This window comes from Misgurnus anguillicaudatus, chromosome 18 (genome assembly GCF_027580225.2).
Source record: "Misgurnus anguillicaudatus chromosome 18, ASM2758022v2, whole genome shotgun sequence".
In the NCBI taxonomy this organism is placed as follows: domain Eukaryota; kingdom Metazoa; phylum Chordata; class Actinopteri; order Cypriniformes; family Cobitidae; genus Misgurnus; species Misgurnus anguillicaudatus.
The window spans coordinates 23,508,760-23,523,843 of NC_073354.2; the positions used below are offsets into that span (position 1 = coordinate 23,508,760).

At 37.6% G+C, this 15,084-nt stretch overlaps 1 protein-coding gene across 2 annotated transcripts in view; it reads right to left on the reverse strand.

Annotated features, from left to right (window-relative positions):
• Positions 1–15,084, reverse strand: part of usta (uronyl 2-sulfotransferase a) — an 81,835-nt gene that overhangs the window by 29,421 nt on the left and 37,330 nt on the right. For both annotated transcript variants that reach the window (XM_055186495.2, XM_055186496.2), the window contains exon 2: positions 2,143–2,186. In XM_055186495.2, coding sequence (XP_055042470.2) covers positions 2,143–2,186 — 44 coding nt within the window. The remainder of the gene's footprint in view (positions 1–2,142; positions 2,187–15,084) is intronic.

Below are 15,084 nucleotides of genomic sequence, written 5' to 3' on the forward strand. Positions count from 1 at the left end.
CCTCATGCTTTGGGTCTGTTTTTTTGCAAAGGGACCAGGACAACTGATCCGAGTTAAGGAAAGAATGAATGGGGCCATGTATCGTGAGATTTTGACTCAAAACCTCCTTTCGTCAGCAAGGGCATTGAAGATGAAACGTGGCTGGATCTTTCAGTATGGCAGTGATCCCAAACATACCGCCCGGGCAAAGAAGGAGTGGTTTCGTAAGAATAATTTCAAGGTCCTGGAGTGGCCTAGCCAGTCTCCAGATCTCAACCCCATAGAAAATCTTTGGAGGGAGTTGAAAATCTGAGTTGCCCAGTGACAGCCCTAAAACATCACTGCTCTAGAGGAGATCTGCATGGAGGAATGGGCCAAACTACCAGCAACAATATGTAAAAACCTTGTGGAGACTTACAGAAAACGTTTGATCTCTGTCATTGCCAACAAAGGGTATATAACAAAGTATTGACATAAACTTTTGTTATTGACCAAATACTTATTTTTCACCATGATTTGCAAATGGATTCTGGGAAGGTCAGACAATGTGATTTTCTGGATTTTTTTTTCTCATTTTGTCTCTCATGGTTGACGTGTGCCTTTGACGGGAATTGCAGGCCTCTCTCATCTTTTTAGGTGTGAGAGCTTGAACAGTTGGTGGCTGACTGGATACTTTTTTGCCCCACTGTACAAGAAAACATGTCAGACGCACTTAGAGGGTTTTGCATATGAGCTTTTTATATCTTAACTTAAAATTTAAGACTGCATGTACACTCCACTGACTAAATTCTGATTATTTTCCCCTTTAAGTGGCACAGATCGGATTTGACCCATGGATGTGTAAGCAGGAAAAAAAAGATAGATTCCAATATTCTCCAATCAGGTATTAAATAAAATCGGGTAAGAATCGGATGCATGCATCCATAATGTCAGCGGAAATTGGGATATTCCCAAGTCAAGGGTTGCGTCCAAAACTTCATATTCAATTAAATTTTTTTGACGTACTAAAGACGTACTACATCTTCGACGTTGATGCATCACATGACATACGTCGTCATCACGTCATGTCGTACCAGCGCGAAAACAGCCACATCACCGCTTTTACCTCTTCTTCATTGTTGCATAACAACGCTCCCGGGGCATCATAGTGAAGTGTCCAACGTATGCACGCTGCAAAATCTAGCCGGAAGTAGTAGGTCATCCAGGTACTTTCGCATACTGTTTTTGGAATACTACGTATTTGGACATACTACTTGCCTTGCTGCCATACTATATAGTAGGCGGTTTCGGACGCAGCAAAGATGTGTCGGGTTATTGAAACTGAGTCGCCGGCAAATGACACCACCCGTGATCACATGACTCTTCTTAGCACTGCATTGGAGGATGACAGCTCCACAAGACGTTTTAGGTCTTGTTACCGAAATAAAGCTCTATAATCTTGTATAATCATTTTGTCTGTGTCTACTGAATACTTCCTCTGTGGTTTAAGCTGTTCCGCGTCAGTATGTCTACCTTGAATTGTTTTGCCAAGTGTTTAGTGTAAATGCTTATATTGGATACGAGTCGCTTTAAAAGATGATGTAAGCAGGGCGTCAAAAAATTGGATACAGGCAACAAATCGTAATTGTGAATCAAGATCTGCAGTGTAAATCTAGCCTAAGAGGCATGCACACATTTTTGACCCATGTATCACTCGCTAGAATAAGAATTTCCTTACCTTTTGAGTTATACAGTAAATACCACCTGTCACCGACTTGCAGCACTATCCAATAAAACATGGCTTTAGCCAGGCAACAATGTAAACTAAACTATTGACTATTTTTAAAAAAGGAAAAGCTCTCTGACATGTCCTGTTTTAACAGGAAATGCATGAACACAGGAAAAAATGATGACAGTCAAACCACTTCACGAAGTCTTCGAAAGTAAATGTTTATGGATGTTTGCGAGTCTCGGTTTTGTGTGCCCGAGTATTTGACCTTGCAGTCACTGTCAAATCTAAGGAAATGAGTTTAAACCAAACAATATGTTTTGGTATGATTTCCTATGCAGTATGAGAAGGTTAAAATAACAGGAAAATTGCAGAGAGGAATGTTCCATCTAGTACATTTTAAACTGGAGGAAAACAAGACTGAAATGAAAAGCATGACGGGTCAATGCACTTACCCTCGGTGCAGGGGGTCCGTGGTCATCAACAAAAGTGGATTCACCTGTAAAGACAAATGCCATTTTGAGTTGCTTAAATAAAAATGTTGTTATTTAATAAAACAAGACAGCAATGCATTATGTGACAAATATTTTTCGGGAGATACATACACACAAAACTATGTTTGAAATGAAACCGATTCATACCAACGTAACAGTTATGTCTAAACCACTGCGATCTGCTGAATAAATAACTCATCCATCAACGCAGACCTGCTATATTTCTCAGCTATCTTCAACTTTCTCAGTATGAGGAAAAAAAGATGAACTGGACATTCAAATAAAGAGATGCTTTCTCATCTTTTGAGAAGAAAGTCACATCTAGTTTCACCACAGATCAATCAAAAACCAATGAAAGGTAACTTGCACAACACTTAAGTCCAATTTATACTTCTGGGGGAAATGTACGGTGTTATCCAACTAGGGGGTTGGGGCCCACAGGGGGGCCTCAGCAGATTTTCAAGGAGGCCTAAATATCACTTAAAATTATTAAAAATGGGACAAAACAAGCATTAAAATTAGGAGTGCAACAGTTAAAATTACTCACGGTTCGGTGTGTGTCACGGTTTTAGGGTCACCGTTTCTGTGTGTGTATGTTTACAGAGACAAAAGGCTACTGTCAAATTCAAAGAAAATTACTTATTGGTGCCGAGTAATCGGTTTTGCCGGTCTACCTCTACTGCTATAAAGGCTGCTTAAATTATGCCACGTCTGCAACATGACATGCAAAAAAGCCAAAGAAACTGTAAAAAAATCTAATAAACCCTAACATCTCTGCCACAGGCATTACTGTATGAGTCCTGACAACAATATATTTAAATATTACAAAGAATATGACATCCAGTTGATTGTTATGCTCTGGAACATTCTGTCCCAAAACTGGCTGTCATCCGGGATAAAAAGCAAACTGGAGCAATTTTATTGTGAATTTTATTTTGACACGATGTGAGACAGCATGTTACACAATCAGGAAGACCCTGAAAGACCCCCAAACAATGATGAAATGCAAGTATGTCTTTCATACAATGTGTTTAACTTACCCTTTTCCTCACTAGCACACTATGTAGTAAAATCCTGTGTCATATAACCCTTAACATATATAATATGTTGGAAGTTGAAGGCAAAGGTTGCAGATTTCTATAGGTAGCCAAAAATACTGCCTGATTAAGATTTAAACTGAGTTTTATCATACCGGATAACAATTTTGTCATACAAGATAACAGTTATTTTCTGTTAGCCTATAATGTTATCTTGGATGACATGTATATGACAATATATTCTTATACAGTTTTCAGCTTTAAAGGTAGGGTATTACATTTTGAAAAATGCTAACGGTAGCTGACTAGCAATGAAATCACAACCCCACCCTCCATTCAAATCCCCATCCAAAGACACGCCTCTTTCCAAACACATGAACACGTACAGATCATCATCAGACGATCACATCTCTTGTCTCATTCACCAGCGAGAAAACTTTGCAGTACAAAGTGAATAACATTACCAAAATAACCAACAGAAACAACTGTTTTACATCAGAATTAGTTGAAGCACACTTTCGGTTGTCACCTCCTGCAGTTGTTTGCATCTCGTGGTAAAGCAGTAAAGTTACCGATGTTAATTTGGGATTTTGCTATTTGCTGATCCAGGCAGTTTTTGCTGTTGTTGTTTTAAAAGATGTCTTTCGTTTTGTGGCTCCTGAGCAGGTTGTCAATTCAGCAGGAAAGTTTGGCATTCTCCCTCTGTTTACAGACGGGAGGTGAGCGCACATGAACGCGCCCATGACGTATGGTGTCTGCGTGAACAAAGCTGCACGGTGGCATTCAAATTACGCTTACGGATGAGGGACTAAAAAGGCAACGTCCGTTCAGACCGAGATCTATGATTGAACATTTTTTGGTCCTACGCTTTTCACAGGTGACATAAATTTCTACAAATACATTTAAACAACTTAACATAGTAATTGCTATCAGGATGTGAGCAGACTTTTAACCAGCATAACTAAAAATGTTTCTGGATCAAATGAGATTCTGCCTTTAATTTGTATCATTTCCATTCAAATTGTGATATTAACATATCATTACCATTGTTTAGTTGAATAGCAGCAAATTATGTAATTCATAATAATATTCAATTATTAATATATTGGTTACTGCATAACAATAGATTTATAGATTAATAAGTATTATTGATTTGAAGTTTTAATATCATAATATTTAGAAAATGCATTAACGTTATCCCGTATACTGGTGTCGTCACATGATACTTAGTTCAAATGCTTAAAATACATTGTATAAAATTTAGATTTTAGTACTAAGTAAAAAACATCCCCATAAAGATAATAACTGCTTTGATGCGCAGTTTTAACCTATTTGGATTTTTTATCAGTTGAAAACCTTATTTGTCACTGGGCCATTACAGATAAAAAAAATCGTAGCTGCCTTAAATTTTTTTTTTTAATCAATTTATCATTTATCTTGTCTTAAGTTATGTTGTTATAACTTGAAAGAAGCAAATCATCCCCCAAATTAAAATAAATAATAGTAAGTTGACATGACAAAGATTTTAAGGCAGCAAAGACATTTTTACAATGTAATAAATCATATTTTAGTAATATGGCATACTGTATAAGCTCCTCACCCGCACACTGAATCTAACATCCTTTAATACTTCAAAGATCTTGCACAACAACATCCTGCAGCTTGCATTAAAGGCCTCAGGTGTATGTGGGAACAGACTTATAAATATGCAAACAATCATAAAACACACATGCTTATCCTGAGGATGTTTTATAAAATATATAAATATATAAAATGAATAAGTAAAAAAAAATCAACAAGTCCCTAAAAGGAGACAGACCATTATCTTAATACAATAAAAAGGGATAATTATTATTTTTGATAATGACTGTGATATTAACGTACAACTAGTTAGATATATAAATGGTCATCACCAATTAAGTCCAATTAAGAGATGTATAATGGCATCCCATGTTCGAAATGTGACCTCTGCATTACATACACACCTGAAGCAGCTAATGTGGGGGTTTCAAGGGCACCTCAGTCGTAACTTGGCGACCGTGAGACTCGACTTTTTAACCATTGGGGCCACAACTACCCGCCAATGATGTACAGTAATGCAAATGATAGTCTAACTGACTATTCCTTTTCACTAGAGGGACTTTTTCAGCCAGCTAAATTAGGTCAAGAGTCAAGACAGAGGATATGAAAGTGATCTTCTTATCCCATCTCTCAGTTCCTCTGTAATTCATCAAGAGCTTCTTTAGTGGCTGCTGTCAGCATTGAGATCTTAGTATTGTGACCATATATCTTTTCAACCACCACACACTACACGTGTACTGTAGGTGCTGACACACAGGATATGAAGACGCTGATTTCATGTGTGCCTGTGTCCATGTGCTAACAATGCCAGGCGTCACAGGCTTCCTGTCCCCAGTCCCAAGGAACTAGACTGACAAAAGTTGCACTGTAGCTGTAAGTTGCTTTGGACAAAAGCATCTGCCAAATGCACAAATGCAAGCAGTCGAACATGAAAGTTTTAAATTGCAGAGATGACTTAGCAGTACACTGTCAGAAATAAAAGAATGACAGCTGTAAGTGGGATGGTACCCTTTAAAAATGCCCTAATATTAGGTACAGATATGTACCTTGAGGTGCCAATATGCATCTTTAAGGCACCATAAGCACTGTACTGAAAGGGTAGCATACCAGTGACAACTTTCGTATCTTTATTTCTGTATCTGTGTGTATCCAGCTAAGGATGTGTCATTAGTTTCAGGCAGTTCTTTTCTGGGAATATAAACACCAGACATCACCACTGGCCAACCACAATCACGCATTTGAAAATTGGGTCATGCTATTACGATCAGCCCATGTTAGTTTGCTGAATTAGCTAAATAACAAATGACAAGCCCTTGAAAACAATTCTGTTATATTGTCAGTCAGCATTTATAATATAACTAAATAAATACAAATAAATTCCTCAACTATTCAAGGAAATGTTCTCATTTCTATCAGCATCACTCAATGGGAATTTTGCCTAATGATCTACTGAACACCCCAGTGCCCTGCTATCCCACACCCGAGTATGGCACCATCATTCCTGGCTTTGGTCTGCATCTGAAATTGTGCTTTGTAAACCCTCAGGGCCAATTAGCTAACTTCCAGTAATCGCTGTGATATTCTGGGGGTCAGATTCCCAGACTCCAGACGAGTCATTCAGGTCATCAGGCTTAGAAATAATTGGAGACTAAAGCAGGCGCAGAAACGCAAAACATAAACAAAGGACTTATTAGCGTGGGCCAGTTATGGAAAAACATCATTAAACAGAGAGCTGGCGATAAAAAAAAATAAACTGTTTCTGTCACCTTTGGTTTGTATCGACGCCAAGCTTGTTTTCTTTATAAGAGAATCATTAGGACTCATAATCACAAAGCACCACAATAACTTTAACAGTCACTAGCCTGGCATAACCACAAGCCCTAACATTGCAGTAATGTTTCAAAATAAATCAATCCTTCAATATAAAGTAGCTTTTCTTGCTTTTTAAAGTTTCACTTAAACTTTCTCTCAAGCGACAGGCTTGGCTTAGGAATGTTGTTGTTGTTTTATATTGGAATTTCATAAGCGTATGTTTTCGACATACAATCTTAATTACAGATATGAAATTGGTGACTTTGAAAACGGTTTTTTTTAGAGATGAGAAGAGCCAGAAATTCTTCAGAGGCGAAGTAGAAAGCCACACAGGATCGCTTTGGTTGCGAGGTAGTATAAAATACAAAAGCCGACAGCTATATATAACCAGTCTTGAATCATATCATACCCCTAAAGCCCTGACCGCATGCAGAACATTTAAAACTTTACTGCAATGAGAGACATTTGAACATGCGCTATTTACAGACCAAAGCAAAAACATCTGGCTCAATGCTCAACATTCCTGTGAACACATGGACAAAGGATGATCTGATCTGATTATAGGGGACATGCAAGCAAACAATCCAAAGCAAACAACCCTCACAATGACATTTAGGTTCAACTATAATATCAAGTACAAAACTGCAAAAAATCAATACAATTTTTACGCCACAAAGTCAGGAGTTGCCTATCTACGACATTTCGGTAGTAAAAAGTGCAAACATAAACCAAAACATTAAGAGCAAGATTTACTAACAGCTTGCGCCAGTGCAAACCATCATTTACGAGTTCGCCCCACTGACAATAAAGTGGGACTGCTGATATGAGTGTTTGGCGTGCTGTCGCAGGGCGAGGGTTCCAAGCTCGGGAAATACTCCCTGAGTTCGGAACGTTCGTCCCTTGACCGGAAAAGGGACCCCGGGCCTGGGGCGTGCCCTGACCTGGGTTATCCCTGGTGCTGAGCTGAATGTACATAGTAAGGCGAAGGGGTGGAGGTGGGTTTGCGATAATTCCGGAGAATGAGGGTAAGAACTCTTGATTGTTGTTCGGAGTTGTTGTGTTGATTAGTGATTGAGAGCCAGCCGTGTTCATTGACTGATCGGCTCCTCCCAAACCTTGTTAATAAAACATCATTTTTGGCATTAAATATTGACTGTCAGGATTTACTAAAGACACGCAGTGGATCATTAGTGCTGGAAAGGTGTGGTCTAGTTATTTTTGCAACTGACTTTTAGGGCTGCAGCTATCGATTCGTTTTGTAATCGATTAATCTAGCACTGAATCGATCGATTAATCGAGTAATCGGATAAAAATTTTGTGTGTGTTTTTAAACAACCAAAACAAATAATGCATAACGAAAATGACTTGGCTGTAAAATGTTCAAGCATTTGGCTTTTATTTCTAAAAAAAACAGAGGTATTTGGCTCCAAAAAATAAGCCTATTTATTTCAATTTTTACCCATTAAGTGTTTATAAGTGCCAGTGCCAACAATTAAGCACTTTAATTTATTAATATGCACAACAGGTTTCATGCTGTAATCTAGCCCTGACATCAAAGTAAATATCTGGTTTATGTACATTTCTACACCTGCAGCATTTACCATTAGGCTACTAACATATAATATATAATTTCTGGGGTGAGCCTATTTGCTATGGTAACAACCTGTGTGTGCGCGCGCACGTGCACCTGTGTTTGTATGTGTGTGTGCACTCGTTCTGTGCGTGAGGAAGAGTGACACCCCAGTCAGACGTTCAGTTGCTTCATTGCATTTTGGTACGGCAAAAATACATACATTCATTTTCAATAGAATGCTGCATTTGGCTTGCATCACTTGCATTGCGATGCAGTTTAGGTTAAGAATCCGTTTGAAAAATCACAAAATCACATCCCGCTGTATACAGTGAATGCATGCTGAAATTATTGTTGTGTGGCTACATAAAAGTTTAAGCATATGTGATGCATTGCGCGATCAGTCTGACTCGCGTGAGAGAGAATAACTTCCTTATGCTAAACTCCAATAAGACAGAGATTATTATTATTGAACAAAATATGTCAGATTACAAGTTGCCCATATATGATAGCACTGTGGTGCCGTTTTTTGGTACACACACCTGTAAAGTGCATGCGTGTGTGTGAAGGGGTTCTTTTTTAAGCTATACTCTCCTGCAATTGAACGTGAATACGTTTACAACTTAAAAACATTAAAGCTAAACATCATATCTAGTCAAACCGCATAACGACATCGCTACAAATACAGTATGGGATTAAAATCAGCGGAAGCTACTTTACACCTTGTTTCATCGACGCTTGGTGAAACAGCAGTGGATGTTTTCGGTTCAGATGCTGAATGTAATGGTAATGTAATGATATTACTAAATTCAAAATGTACCACGCGTTATAAGGTGCTTCCTGAACATTGAACAACGGTCCGTGTGAATCAGATCTCGACACGTGTAGTGTGCGTCATAGGAATTTAACGAGGAATTTTTTGAATCGAGTAAATCGAGTAACTCGATGAATTGTTTCAGCCCTACTGACTTTATTGCATATGCATTTCTACGAGTTTCCCTTTCAGATGCAAAATTTATGGGAGGAGAGTATTTCAATGATTTACGCACCACAATTTACTAATATTTGCACTTGTGTTATTACTGGTATTTATGCATTATTTAACGCAGAAAAAAAGGATGTCTTACTGTGCGTTCACACCAGACGGCGTAAAGGTGGCAAGCACGAGTGATTTACATGTTAAGTCAATGCAAAGATGCGAATAGGCATCCTGCGGCACGGCACGAATGGTGCGCTCCGCGCGAATTGAGCGTTGCCACAAGAAATGCCGAGTTGAAATATCTGAAATTTAGCGGATATTTGCGCCGTGTTAACCAATCAGGAGCTTCCTCTAGTAGTGACGTGATTACAGGAAGCAAGCTTTGTCACAGAAGCCCCTTCTATGACGCCAATTTCCGCATTAATGTCTCGAATTACTAGAATTTTACACGAATGAAGCGAGTAAACTCAAAATGTTCAAGCGTCCAACAACACGCAAATTGCGCGTTTTTGCCGCTTCTACCGCGTCTGGTGTGAACGCCCAGTAAAATTGCTTTGCACTTGAAATGGCTGCAATTATTGCTAAAAAAAAGAGGCATCACATAGAGCAGAGAAGATTGTTTATAATATAAACTGTAACAGTTTATATGAAATGCCAGCGGAACATATTTTTCAAAAATATTGTTAATCACAAGCCATGTGATTTTTTATTTGCTGAAGTAAATAAAAGATGCACTAGGAGAAGTCACACAATACCAGACATTTCAAAACGTCTTTTAAACCTTTATTTTTTGTCTTCCAGTTCTTTTCAGTGTACTATGGCTTCATTTGCTGGAATTAGACACCCCAAATTTTCAGTTGTGATGTCCGTGGTGCTAAACTCAAGATTAGCTTTGCTTATTTGCGACCCTAAACTAATTTGTGCCGCTCTTAGTAGATTACATTGGTCATTATAGAAATCAGCTGTTGCGCCTGTGTTATATAATTTGTGTCTTTTAAATAGCGTAAATAACTCGCAGATATTACCATTCCTATCTGCACTTTTTTTGGAATTGCGCTCTCGTGCTTATTTGCCCCGTTTAGTAAATCTGGCCCTAAGTATTATTATGAACACCTGCATGCAACTTTAGTTTCCAACCTAACTTTGCTTCAGGCCGCAGTATGCATCAGATAACTGCCAGAACACGCTTGATCTAAAACTTTAAAACAGTCTCAATTGATCTCATCTACCTGCACCTGCAAGGTACTCTCTGTGAAGTAAGTGCACTGGTTAATGTATGACAGACAGGCCTGACTGCACACTTATGCCCTTTCACACTCCTGCTGGTGTGAGAACATATGGCTGAGGGTCCTTAAATACAACAATGACATCAGTCTTCCATTCCAGAGTGGTTAAACACACCCTGTTTAAATAGCATCAGGCTTATGTTTTTAATTTCTGATACCATCTTATTTATTCTTCACCACCAAACACAGAGTGTCCATGCGTTTATGTGTTTCTCTATATGCTATAAGTGTTTTATACTCTACTGTACAGTATGTGGTGATGACATGATTGCTTCTCACCCGATGTGGTCAGGCTATACTCAACCCTTTGATTTAATAAGTGGGAGTGGACCCACATTAAGACCCCCAAGGCCTAAGCCATCACACTGATGACATTTGGGGTTTGAAGAGACTCCACCCAGCACTGTTATTCCACAAGTCTGACCCTGTTAACACCTGCCAAATGTGGTAGAGCTGATGGACATCTGTTTTCCCTTTTTATAAATAATTGCTACATTTTGTTGTTTTAGGAACCACCGTTGAGTGAGATCTCAGAAAGCAGCGTCAGGATTTATTGGGTGGCTGTATCTAATGTTAGCATGGGCATGATACAGAGTCTTATGATGATACATTTGTGATGCTTTGATTCAGAAGTCCACCCCACTTTCACCACATGCGAGCTGACACATAAACCTCAAGTTTCTTTGCTGAGACATTGTGATGAAGTGCGTTTTAATGTGGCAAATACACACATATATACACAGAAACCTAAATTGTCCCCAACAGTATCAAACCTTGAAAACCTTAAAGCCTCTTGTAACTCTTGTGCTTGTTTTATGTTGGTTGAACATGTCTATTGTTGTTAATGTGATGAATCACACCTGTTGTTAGTCTTAGTCTGATATAAGGACACTTATGTAAATTCAAAGGGGAACTGATGTCATACATTTATAAAAAATAACCTTGAGAACTTCTGGTTTAAAAGAAGTGTTAAATCGAAGTTAGTTCATCAAGGTTTAATATTGTTATCTATTACAATAAAAAATTATTAAAATACCGTTTTCCAATGCATGTTTTTGTGTAAGAATAAAACATCTGTGAAAGCACCTCTTTCACATGGCACTGACCGTGACTGATCATGTAATGATTTATCAGAGTTAACTTAATGACGACACACTGAGATGGGCTGAACAAAAAAGTAATGCTCTTCTGATAAAGCAGGTCACAGTGAATCTGATTAAAACGACTTCGAAAGAAAACGGCATAATGAAAAACTTCTTTAAGCATCTATTCGTCCATATGCTTTACGTTTCAATTGATGTTTTGTTTGCACAAAAAGCAAACATGAGAAAATGAAACAAACACAACCAGAGAGAAAATTCCTTCTCAAGGCAATAAAGGGTAGATGTGAACTTTAGAGATGTGAATCATTCAACAAGCGAGAGAGACAGAATGCAGGGGCCACTGCTTTATACATGCACTGTTTCCTGTGGCTGCTCTGGGATCAGCTGTACATACACTGAAAAAAAAATGATTCATTGAATTTAATCAATTACTTTAAGGTAAGTGGTTGCAATTCATTTATTTAAGCTACAATAAACAAAAAAGATTAGTAAAGTAAAATAAAATATAAAACTTTTGTTTAAATGTAGCTTAAATAAATTGATTGCAACCACTTACCTTAAAAAAACTAATTAAATTCAATGAATAATTTTTTTCAGTGTACCTCTTGTCACCTGCTCTGCTGCTGGTCATGTCTGATGAGATGTGTGCTTGGCTGGGCCCTGTAAACTTACCAGTGCTCTTTACTATACATGTCTACAAAAGAAGCCATATGACACCATTCACAACTTGTGCACTATCAATATTTTTATCAGATGATCAGAATCTCAGATCAGATCAAACGTAGTTTAGGGTTAATGGAATATTCCAAAAAATCCTAATATGTATCCAAGATGTTGATTTCTTTCTTTGTTCAGTCGAGAAGAAATTAAGTATTTTTTTAGGAAAACATTGCAGGATTTTTCTCAATTTAATAACTTTATTGGACTCCAACAGTTTACAGATTCAATGCAGTTTAAAATTGCAGTTTCAATGCGGCTTCGAAGGGCTCTTAATGATCCCAACAGAGGCATAAGGGTCTTATCTAGCAAAACGATTGTCATTTTCGGCAAGAAAAAAATATGTACTCTTAAACCACAATTTCTCATCTTGTTACAGTGACCATTAGTACTTTTCTTAACTTTTCACTTAACGAACTAAACGATCCCCATCGAGGCATAAGGATCTTCTTTAGCAAAACTATCGTCATTTTTATAAATAAAAAAATATGTACTTTTAAACCACAATTTCTCGTCTTGCACTAGCCGTGTGACACTAGCGCGACCTTAATTATTACATAATCACGTAATATACGTGAAACGCACACTTGCGGACCATTTAAAACAACTTGACACAAAGACATTAATAAGCATCATTCCACATACAAAAACATCGGAACTGTCCTCTTTCTCCACACTTGTAAACACTGGAGCGGTAGTTTTTCATATGTCATGCGTGACCTTTCGACGTGATTATGTAATGCGCAAGGTCACCCTGGCGCGTCAAAGGGCTAGTGCAAGACGAGAAACTGTGGTTTAAAAGTACTTTTTTTTCTTGCCGAAAATGACGATCATTTCACTAGATAAGACCCTTATGCCTCGGTTGAGATTGTTTAGTTCGTTAAATGAAAAAGTGAAGTATTAATGGTTCTCTGCTTATAGTATGTTAAATTTTAAAGTCTGGAGTATAGTCTGTTTTTTATGTTTACAAAAAAATATGTATTCATTTGACTCGTATGTAGGATTGTCGGACATATCACCAATAGCAGGCTTTCATGATGATAGTTGGTGATGGTTATTATTATTATCATCATAGTTTCACATTAATATGTGCATTGCATGCTTTTCCTCGCATGAGAGGGTTTTTGGGTTTCACTTTGCGTGGGGCCTCATTTATAAAGCGTGCGTAGGCACAGACTTGATCGCAAAGTATGCGTAGCCTACGCAAAAATTCACAGCAAAATCCATATTTATAAAAACTGTCTTTGACGTGGAAAAGTGCTTAGCGCCACGTCAGGGTCTGAGCAGACGTATACACTTCTGCTTGTTTGATTCATGATTAGTCGCAACTAATCGTTTGCAGAATAAAAGTTTTTGTTTACATAATATATGTGTGTGTACTGTGTATAATAATTATGTATATAAAAATACACACACATACATGTATAATTTTAAGAAAAAAAATATATTTATATAATACATTTTTATATTTATATATAATATAAATTATATATAAATATAAACATGTATATACACATGCAAATGTTTCTTAATTATATATAAATTAATATATATATAATTTTATAATTTTATCGAGAAATGCTTTAAGACTACATTACAATATTACTACATTAACTTTAAGACTACTACAATTTAATATTTTTTATAAAAATGTACATTACATATTAAACTATTTAAATAAACATGACGTATGTTCAATTGCATATCAACTGTTTTCTGTGGTATCAAAATTACCATCAAGAATCGAGAATTTATTACTGGCATTGGTTGTCGACTGCATTGACAGCCAATTCAGCTGTTAGGAGAAAATAATATGCCCAATTGTATTTACAACCATTAACACCAGTTTCTCTCTTTAAACACCCCTTATTTCACGTATATTGCTCCTGAAACCAACTCGAGCATGCCAGCCATAATTTCACTTCCTACACACTGTCTGCCCAAAAAAATAAATAAATTGACAGACCCCTCTAAAAACGTTTTTACAAAGGAAAAGACCAAACTCTTCGGTCTGTACTTAATGACAGGAAATAAGCTAAACAAACTGTCCGATGGCAGCTAACATCAGCCTGAACCACAGAGTTTTTCTGCAGATTTCCGTTTTAAAGCAGATGTTTATAGTGTTTTTAGTACTCTGCAGAATAACAACATTTGTATTGCATTCACATGCCATCATGTGGTTTTCTCATCATCATGTAGAGGTTCGAATGTCTTTTTCTGGGGGGTCGGCCGGGCGCACTCAAGCATCTGTAAGGAAACAGAATGAGCCTACTGAAAAATGGTGAATCCTTTGACCTCTGATGCACAACAGATACTATCTTGGCAGAAAACAAAGCACCTTAGCCATGGATGCATCTTGATCTATCGTATTGCTACAGTATGCCGTAACATTTACGTTATACGTCCTGTGTGAACAAAAGGGCAGGAATAATGGCGTAAAAGGGGTGTTGTAGTGATGATGTATGTCATCACAACGAGAACTTATCGTTCAGCTCTGTGACACTGGACTTTTAAATGCAAAAGGAAGGAAAATGTCTGCAAACTGTAAAAAAGGAGAGATCAGGGAGTTCCTCACTATCTGCGCTGAAGATAAGATTGTTCACCGAAACAGCAAATCATGCACTAATTCATAATCAAATTAGAAAATAAATGCACGCACATGGTTTGCACGCACATGGAGAGAAAATGCGGATAATAAGCAAACTTAAGACGCTGCAGACAAAATCCACCAAGCGCACCATTACGTCTTTACGGGAGCTTTACGTGATGTGTGTGAATGCACACACACATATCGGAAAATAATTGGCAGTGTGACTGA